The 10,526-nt window shown below is 32.1% G+C and overlaps 1 protein-coding gene across 1 annotated transcript; it reads right to left on the bottom strand.

Moving 5' to 3' along the window:
• Nucleotides 1-364: 364 nt before the first annotated feature.
• Nucleotides 365-2,382, bottom strand: LOC149546502 (uncharacterized). The gene is made up of 2 exons (XM_089793985.1): nucleotides 1,990-2,382; nucleotides 365-614 (listed from the first exon to the last, which is right to left on the bottom strand). Exons 1-2 carry the CDS (start codon nucleotides 2,169-2,171, stop codon nucleotides 365-367), a joined length of 432 nt encoding a protein of 143 aa, XP_089650111.1. The 5' UTR covers nucleotides 2,172-2,382.
• Nucleotides 2,383-10,526: the final 8,144 nt, after the last annotated feature.

Genomic DNA, 10,526 nt, shown 5'->3' with positions numbered 1-10,526 from the left:
GGCCATTCTTCTAACTTGGAACAATCGCTCAAATCTAACTTTCTTTTGAAAAACTTCTTGTATGTATATCTATTCTTTGTACAACCACAACAATGACTGTTGGATCTTGTGTATTCAATTCAAGAAATTCAAGTGAGTGAGTGAGTGAGTGAGTTTTATAGTCCACGACACTATGTCATAGTTTTTGGGTTTACATATGGTGACAGTGATATGGGACTACCTCGTACTCTTTTTCGAGAGGCGCTTGGCACTACAAACAAGGCGTACATACCCTACCCCCCAGTGGGATTTGAACTTGTGACCTCTCTCTCAATGACATTCTCCTGTGCGCTCTCCATCCCAACTGCAAAGTCAATGGAAAAACTCAGTAAAAGTTTATGGCAAACACAAAAGATAATGGAAGAATATAATTAAACTTGAAATATATCCTGCCTGTCGGTCGGTATGCATAGATTTTCTGTGATTCTGAAGCAATCTTTGGCACTCTGTCCCCAATGTCAGTCAATCTTTTTTCCGTGTCAATTGCAATCCATAACTGGATGTCTATACACAATCGGTCAATTTTGTTTTGAAAATCCTTTAGACTCGTCTCACTCACTTGAGCGGTTATAAACCTTCATACAATTCACACATTGGATATACATTAAATATGATGGTTGACTGGATCCCCAACACAGAGATATATAATGATTTTAGTAAGAAAAACAATACTTTAATCATCTTGGCTTAATACTGTATGGGTCATAACAAATTTGGACCGACTTAACAAATTTAACTGTGTTTGAAATCTGATATCTAAATTTATCCATTTTCACTCTGTTGTACTATACTATTTCTTAACCTCCCAACTCAATCACAGATGATGATATAAAACAACTTTACCGTTGAAATAGGTTCGTTAGTTTGTTCAGAATGTAGGGAAAGTTTATATATATATATAGAGCCACGCAGGATGGTTTAGTTTGAAAACAGGGGATATATTGGGTAAGTAAAACAGTTTTTTTTATATTTTGATTATAGTTTTTACCAGTTTCTTTTTAAATTATTTTATTTTATTTCAGTTGGATTTGTTTATTTTTTATTATAATAAATTTATTATACAAATTTTATTTATGGTAAGTTATAAATTATGAACAATTAAAATATGTATATATATAAGTATTTATTTTATTTGGTTTTTTCCTTTTTATCTATAGATTATGTTTTGAACTATTAAAATGACTAGATTTTAATTTGTAGCAATATATATTATTTGCAGCAATTTGATATTAAGATAGTGTAAGATACAAAAATATTGAGAATTAAAAATATAATATCAAATACTTAAGAAAGTCTGATGTAAAAAATTCATAAAGACATTGAAATAACAAATAAGATCAAACAGAGGTAGAATTAAAAGACTAACAAAGAAAGTTCTAAAAATTAAAATTTGAATTGGAAGAATTGTTGTGAACATTGAAGTAGTTTGGGAATGCAATAATAATAAGATGCATAGAGACAATGAAGGTGTGAAGGTAGAAAGAATAGTCACAATTGACATTCATCATTTGAGTAAGAGTTGTTTTCAAACATAAAATTTAAAGAAATTTAAACTTGACCAATGAATGGAATTGTTAGAAGGAGGAAAAGTTCTTGAATATGATTGTCAAAATATTGAAGCTAAAAGAAATGGTTGAGGTAGATAACTATATTAAGAAAGGAAGAAAATTAAGAGATTACAACGTTTTATACATTTGTATTGATGGGTTTGAGATAGATAGAACAGATGATTAAAAAAGAGCTGAAAAAAATAATTTCAAACAATATTTTGTTTATATATATATATATATATATATAACAAAAATAGATAATACGACCCAAACTCATTAAATAAAACTTTGTAAATCCCATTAATATAAAAGCAAAATGGATTTTTAGTAAACCGATTTTTATAAGAGAATATTTCACTTGCAATATCAGAGGTTGTGTGCATCAAATAGTCAGACTTACCTGAAAATATTGGCTCTTGCAAGTTGGGAGGTGCACATAATGGTTCCTTCAATAATGCGTTGGACTCCCTCATTTAGTTTCTCCTTCTGATCTGGAATTTGCTCATTCAACTGCACAATTTGCTTGCCAAGATTAAGCATCCTCCTCATAACATCAAGGCACTGGCTCTTGTTCTCAGACATCTTTATAAATCTCTCCAATACAGATCCCAACAGACAAAGTGCTATTCCTACTTTAGGAATTTTCTCAGAGGCTTTCAGCCCTTCTATAAAGAGCTTTTCAATCTCTGAAATTGTACTATTCTGAGAGTTTTTCTGTACAAAGAATACATAAGATATGATAATCAACAACTGGCTACACGTAAATGATAGAGGAATAATACTATCACTAGTTAATCATATAGTTCTCTTGAAATGGGAAAGTGTACCTTTACAGAACGCTTGCCAAAGCGTGTATCGAGCATCTCCACGATCGTCCGGCCATGATTGATATGAGATGCTAGCGCTGAATTAGATCCCCCATTGCTCTTCTCTCCTGACTTAATTGGGCAACACCACGTTTATACTCAGTATAGCCTTAAACTTTTGTTAGGCAATAGAAATTGTTAAATGTAAAAACTGCAGCAATAAAACATGTGTAGAAAACCTACCGCGATCTTAACAAGGTCTTCTAAAAATGAAATTAGTGTCTCTATCTGAATTATATCACCTAAATTGTTTAAGAAATTCTTAAAATCAGTCATATTGGGAGTGGGTTCCTGTGAAGGTGAGGAGGTGGGGGAATGGGCAGCAATGCTCTGTTGGGGTAAAGATGGAAAAACACCTCAACACAAAGTTTACTGGAGTCATTGAAGATTTAGTGGCTTTCTTTTAGGGTCCGTTTGGTTGGTGGAATTTTAAAAATCTGGATTTCTACAAATCTTGGTTTAGCCAAATCAAGGTTTTGTAAGCTTCATTCCGATTTTTAGGATTTTACTGAAACTGTTTGTTTCACTTGGAAGATGCATGTGAAAACACATTTTTATGTGTAAGCTTGAAGTTGAAGGCAAATTTCAAAAAGTAGTCCAATTTATTGCTTTTACACTCCTTAAAAAACAAAACCAGGTTTTGATTTTCAAAATTTTGAAACAAACGCACAAATTTTCAAAAGCCAATTCCTGTCATCTTCCAAGAACCAAACGGACTTAACGAAAGAGAAAGGATGATTCGGACAGGCCCTTTATGTCAAATTGCTAGGCCCACCTTCTATCAATCAATGCCGTATTCTCGTAGTTGAAGTGACGTATATAAAATAGGTACCTAGTAATTCAAACTTTATTACCGATCATTGAAGATTCTTATAAAATGTTTGAAAATGTTTGAATTCGGAAACAATTCAGTAGTTTAGGCTAATTTGGCTCACCTACAGTTCCTAATTCTTATGTTCAAATTTGTAGATTTGAAACTTTTTAGGTGAGTGAAGATGTTAAAGCTAATCTTTTGCCTTTCTACATTTAAGTGCAGGTTCACCCAAATAACTGCCACTAAGACCCCCAATAGCTGCTCACCCAAAAATAATTACATTTTGAAGAAAAACAACTAGATAATGAAAAACATTTAGCCATTCTTTAATAGGAAAGAAATAAAACAGAGAAGAGAGAAGAAAATCAAAGTGCTCTTATCTTCGTTGCTAGAGAAGATCAATGGTGTATTTTTCATTGTCATTCTCTTCTTTCAGATCTGATTTTTTATAACAGGTCGTTGCTGAAAATACCAAATGGACGGCAGAATTAAATATAAATTCAATCATTTCGTGAAATCCTTTCATTAATGTGTAGCAGTTGTACATTCATTGACGAGGAATATGCCTCTCAGCAGGCTTGAAATTCGAACTATGTAGGTGTCCCTCGTGTTCAAGCTGTTGCAAATGGTTCTTCCTTGAGAAAAGGAGCGAAAGTTGCTCCAGATGCTCTTCCTCTGCTCCTAACTTTCACTCAAAAATTTGTTCATCAAGGTTCGAACCCATTAGACATGAAATCATTAAATAAGAATCTCTGGTGCCTATTTTTGTAATAGTTCAAAATTCAAAATCCTCTTTTATTATTTCTTAAAAAATAATAATTGAAACGTGAACAATATTATTGTATTATTGCTGTGCTGTGTAAAGACTAAAAAATATATTAAAAGATTCTAAAAGTTGAAAGGAGCGTTTTACAGAGCAAAATGTTTTTTTAATTGAGAACAAAGTTCATTAAGTTCATCTTTTCTCAAGTTTATGGAATAATAGGATTTCATCTTCTTTCTAAGTTTAAAATGTTGATATTTTTGTCCATGATGAAGTTATAGAATATCGAAATGAAATTGTTGTTATGTTGATATTTTGGATGATGATGGTCATAGAACATTGAAATGAAATTGTTGTTAAATTTGCAAGTTTTACATTTCAAAATAAGAATCTTTTTATTTTTAATTTTTAATACTCTAGCTTTGTGAAATACTTTCCTATTGTCAACTTTGATACGAAATTGTTGCTAAATTACTTGTTAGTTGGCCTTTCAATTGCAAGCATTACATTTCAAAATAAAGAACTTTTTTATTAAAGAAAAAAATTCTATAATATCCTAGTCATTGGCATGAAATTTTTATTGGTGATTTTATCTTTACCTATTGAATACCACAAGCAATGCACATTTGTTCTCAAATAGATTAAAAAAAAATTCTATAAAGAAAGATGACAACCAACATATATCTTTTGTCAAAAGATTAAACGATTAATATTAAATTAAAATATCTGATATTAAAATTTTCAATATATCATAGATGTGAAAGCAATTTTCTAATTAAATTTAGTTTAATTTTTTATAATGAAATTTGCATCTTACTTTACAAGTGAAAATAATTTTAAACAATTTCAATTACTAAAATCAAAACATTCAATTACTTAGAAAAACTCATTTAATAATTGTAAGTTCTACCAAGTAAGAAATATAATACTAAAATATATTTTTGAAACCAATTAAGAATTTTTTCTGGTAATAAATTCTTGATCATGTCAGCCACAGTTTCACACAAGAATTCAGAAAGATAATTTATAACCAACTAATCATACTTTAATAACAACATCTTAGTTTATAATCAATTAATCATACTTTAATAACAATATCTACAAACTCTATATTCTAATTCTTCACTTATTCCTCAAACTTGCTAATTTATTTGGCTTCCAAATGATATTGGACATATTGAATAACCTTTGATGACATTTTTTTCTCAAAACATTATGCACAAAATAGACATAAAAATAAAAAACAAAAATGACGTTAAATAATATTTAAATATTTAAAATAAAAGTCACCACTTAGAATGCAAGACCCACAAATCTAAACAATGAGAAACTTAAAGAGCCCTCATGTGTAATTCTAACCCACCTTGCCTTAATAAAAGTTTATGTTTCTATTTTTATACTTCTCAATGGTCATAATCATGAATTTACGTCACATGACGAATTCAGAAGGTAGACAACTCAGACTCTTGCCCTACTTTTTAGGAAAAATAGTTTGGACTCAAGAGTTATCTCCCCTCTCTTACCATTGACATATTGCGATAAGGTACACTCATCTTGGCAATTCAGGAAAGTCGATACCTAGTACCTGCAATTTGCATAAAAACCACGCATGTACAAACACATATATTCTAAACTAAACTGGCAATGGCAAGAAGTGGTACATCATGTAGATCCTGACTAGCAGGTGACTACGACTCCCTTCCTCAACCACATAAGAAATGTCAAACATAAAAAAAACATGCACGCACACCATACACATGAAAGTATGGGGTAAGTATCCATAAAAACCGCATAGAAATCATTCATCTAAAGAACATCATTAAATAACTGAAAGTCACTACATGAACATATATATCATCATCGAACAATCATGAGATAACTTATATATATATATATATATATATATATATATCAACCGAATATGAAGTAATATCCAACAATCTGAAAAACAAATGTCACTGATCATCAAGCATAAACATAAAAGTTGGCCTAAAAGAGTCTGAGACTACAACAAAAAAGTCAAGTAGGGGTAGGCATTACAAGAGACCTCGAATTCACATGAACTGTTTTCTAGTATTTGAAACAACATAATTTGTATCATAATTTTAATTTGATATACAAATTGATTAAGCCCACAAGGCTCCAATGTATACACACACACACACACACACACACACACACAGATATGCATTCATACATACATACATACATTGATACACGCAGACATGCATGCACGCACGCGCGCCCGCGCGCACACACACACACATGCCCACGCACACGTACACATGCACACACACACGCACACACACAGATATACATTCATACATACATACATACATGTTATGAATTCAATCTATGCAAAGTGCATATACAAAAAAGATCTAAGGGTGACTCAATTCGATTAAAGCTACTATCTTTAAACACTCCCTCTTAGTGAGGGAGAAGAGAGGAATTCAAAACCTCTTGTATCTCTTGATATGTGCACTAGTATCAACTTCATTGATACCTATAAGGAGAATAGATTATTTGATTTCCAACACTTTGGGATATCAATTTAAACTAGTCTATCAAATAATAAAAATCACAATGTCATGAACTCTATCATGACAAGTATTATGATCTCCATCACTCTTAGACAATAACTTAATGAACTTTGATCATAATACATTTGTTATCATGACTTCTGATACTTTGGGACAACAATTTAATGAAGTACGTCATGATAACAGGTCTACCATTTATAAGATCGTCACCTTACAATGGTTACTTTATGTTTATATCTATCAATAAAGATCATCACCTTTCATGGCATATCACATGCAACTTATAAGATAGTAACATTTTAATCAATAATTTATATGAATATACATATATATTTCAAAACTGAGATTTGATTTCAGTAGTTACAATCACAGTTGAACCGTTCCAAGTTAACTCTGAAATACTCCAATTTGGGCTTGGATAGAGGTTTAGTGAGTACATCAGTTGTCTATTCATTTGTGCTTATGTATTCTACCATCTCGATCTACCATATCTCTAAAATATAAGGGATTTCAATATGCTTCGATTGGCTATGGAAAATTGGATTTACAGAGAACTTGATGCAACTTTGATTGCTGTAGTGGATGATTGTTGGCTTCAAGGGTTTCTCGAACAATCCAACTAGCAATTTTCTTAACCATACCGCTTCTCTGGCTCCTATGGAAAAAGCTATGTATTATGCCTACTTAAAGCTACTAATGATTGTTTTTTGCTAAACCAAGATATCATTGTTGAACCAGGACTAAAATAACACTTTGTAGTACTTTTACGATCAATAGAGATGTCGACCCAATCATAATTAAAATATCTATGAAGGTTAATCTATAAGAATATATAGTCCATTGATATAACTGAGAGGGGGGGGGGGGGGGGGAGGGGGGGCGGGGGCGGTGTTGAATTAGTTATCCAACTATTATCACAATTATCAACCTTAAACAAACCTAACCATATGAGTAATATAAATTGAAACCACAACAAGATACTCATACACAATAACACTAGATATGTTAAGTAGGGAAACCCTTGATCAGAGGAAAACCCCCATTGGGGATGGTACCCACAAGATGATGTACTAATATAAATATTCCTTGTTAGAGGATGGACCATGTTAGGAGTTTATGAATATATTCAGTACATATGAATCCCTGTTAGGAGTTGTGGAAGACAACTGGACCCACTTCCCAAACAACTTCAAGTGTAAGACCAATGAACCCATTGTCCAAAAGATCTCTGTATTATTCCTTGCAAAATAATAGAAATGAAATGTACTTCCTTCCTCTTCTTCTTTCCTGTCAACCAGACCTCTGCTCCTTCTGATCTTGTAACTAGATCACAACACTCGAATCCAATAATCCCTTAGATCACTTACACACATTCAGTAAGCACTCTACTTCTTTTTGCACTTCGCATATCAATAGATTTTCCACACACTTAAAAACAAGGAAAACATCTTTAATTTACACCATATCCTCATAATAATTGCTTGAGTTAGCCTTGAGGCTTTCCCAGTTTATTATAATAAGATAATTAATTAATTACAATTACAATAACATTGTCGGCTCATAGTCTATACAAAACTTCACATGTGCGATACTAGGTCTTGTGCACTCACTGACGTCACCAACAAATTGTCCTCTGTCACTGCCTGACTGTGCATCTTCTTACGGCATCTCAGATGTAATGTAGCAAACAAACATCAGGAATTTCTTTTCCAATCCTCTGTCTCTGAACTACTCTCTATAAATCAGGTACAACTTTTGTACATCTTTGACTTAAGCTCTGCGCACTCGACCACATCATCAAGACATTGTGCTGAACATGTCCATAATTGAGCATCACTAGACAATCAAACCATTGTCCATACCATTAAGATATGTCTGTTGTTCAACCAACCTTTGCAGAAACCATGCTATGTTGACATCAATGACAAACACAGTCATGAATGCAACATGTCAATACTCTCCAATACTTAGAATACTTCCCAAAGTAGTATCATTCGCATTCATGCTAACATAATCTCAACTTGATCATACTTGAGACCTAGTCCAATTAAACTGCGTAAGTATCATAAGATGTGCTTGGTTGTCATGAGATGTACCTTCTTCGGTTCACACATGAATTGACTTAAGGCATTGGTTGCATAACAGATATCAAGACAAGCTTTTACTAAGTACATCAGAGATCCAATAATTTTCCTATAATAAGTGGGATCAGTGGGTTTTGATTCAGATCTGTCATTCTTCAATTTGTGTAGAATTTCTTCCATAGGAGTAGTTAAGGGTTTGTAGTCCATCATCCCAAACATCATCAAAATGTTAACAATGTATTTTCCTTGATTAAGAAAGATGTAGTTCTTCCTTTGTCATACTTCTAGGCCTAGGAAGTAGTAAAGAAGCCCTAGATCTTTCATGTCAAATTCTATTGCTAGATCTTGTTTGCATTTTGCTATAAGATGTTCTTCACCTGTTATTAGTAAGTCATCAACATATAACACAAGAATAATCATATCACCATCAACTATTTTTAAATATATATTATGATTAACTTCATTTTTTTAGTATCTTAATTTTGAAAGATAGTTGTCTATTCTTTCGTACCATTCCATGGGGGTTTGTTCAAGACCATATAGTGCTTTCTTTAGTTTACATACATAGGAATTTTTGTCATGTGTGACAAATCCTTTTGGTTGTCCGATGTACACTTCTTTGATTACACCATTTTAAACTACAATTTTAATATCCATTTAGTGTATCTTCCGCCCTTTCGATGTCACAACGGCTATGATGTATCTAATAGAAGTGTAACAATCAATTAGGGAAAAGGTTTCTTCATAATCTATTCCTTCCTTTTGCAGAAATGTGTGAGCTACAAATATGGATTTGTATTTTTCAATACTACTATCTAGTGCATGCTTGATTTTGAATAACCATTTGGAGGAGAAAACAAATTTATCTTTAGATCTAGGTACAACATCTCATAAATCATTTTTTTAGTATGGATTGATATTCTTCAACCATCACATATTCCAAGGTTGACATGATAATGCTTCTTCAACATTTGTCAATTTTTTTTATGAACTCAAATATTTGTGCAACATAACATGAATGACTCCTCTTGTTTTCTCTGAATACTTCATATTAGGTTCTACTTGATTTTCTTTTATCATTTTTCTTGCCCAAAGTGGCCTCTTTTTATTGTTAAGGTTTTTAGTATTTTTTGTGTTAGAGCTTGAAGTTGCAAGACTTCCAGAATTACTCTCCCCCTGATTCTCCATTGTGGGATTCTTATCTAATTCGGTAGTTGGTTATAATGTGTATGATTCATAAATGTTCTTTGAGAGATTAAAAGCAATGTTTTCTTCAAATTGTACATCTCTACTAATTTCAATAGTTCTTTGTCCACAAATGCAAATCCTATAACATTTGGATGATTCATTATATCCAAAAAGTATGCATTTCTTTCCTGATGGTTCTAGTTTAGTTCTCTTTTTGTTGGGAATATGAATGTATACAAGACATCCAAAGATGCTTATATGACTTAAGTCTAGCTTGTTTCCTGTGAATACTTCTTCGGGGATTATATTCTCTAATATTGAATGAGGACATCTATTTTGAATGTAAACTACAGTGTTAAAAGCTTCAACCCATAATGAGATGTGGAGATTTTGGTCATGCATCATGGCTTTCACAAAATCTATAATAGATATGTTTTTTTCCTGCAAATCCATTCTATTGAGGATTATATGGTATAGAAAAGTCCCTCTTAATCCCAATAGATATGTATAACTCTTTAAAAAAAATTGAAATGTATTCGCCCCATTGTCGGATCTTAGAGTTTTGATTTTCTTTCCAATTTGGTTTTGAACTAGGGCTTTAGACTCTTTGAATTTGGATAACACTTCATTTAATTTCTTAATTTTAAGGAAGTAAATCCAATTTTTCCTAGAGAAGTCA

The sequence above is a fragment of the Cupressus sempervirens genome, chromosome 7 (assembly GCF_028749045.1).
Source record: "Cupressus sempervirens isolate cs-2001-9-10 chromosome 7, ASM2874904v1, whole genome shotgun sequence".
NCBI classification, from domain to species: domain Eukaryota; kingdom Viridiplantae; phylum Streptophyta; class Pinopsida; order Cupressales; family Cupressaceae; genus Cupressus; species Cupressus sempervirens.
The sequence above is the reverse complement of the archived record's forward strand: the minus strand, read 5'-3'. Positions and strand labels throughout refer to the sequence as shown.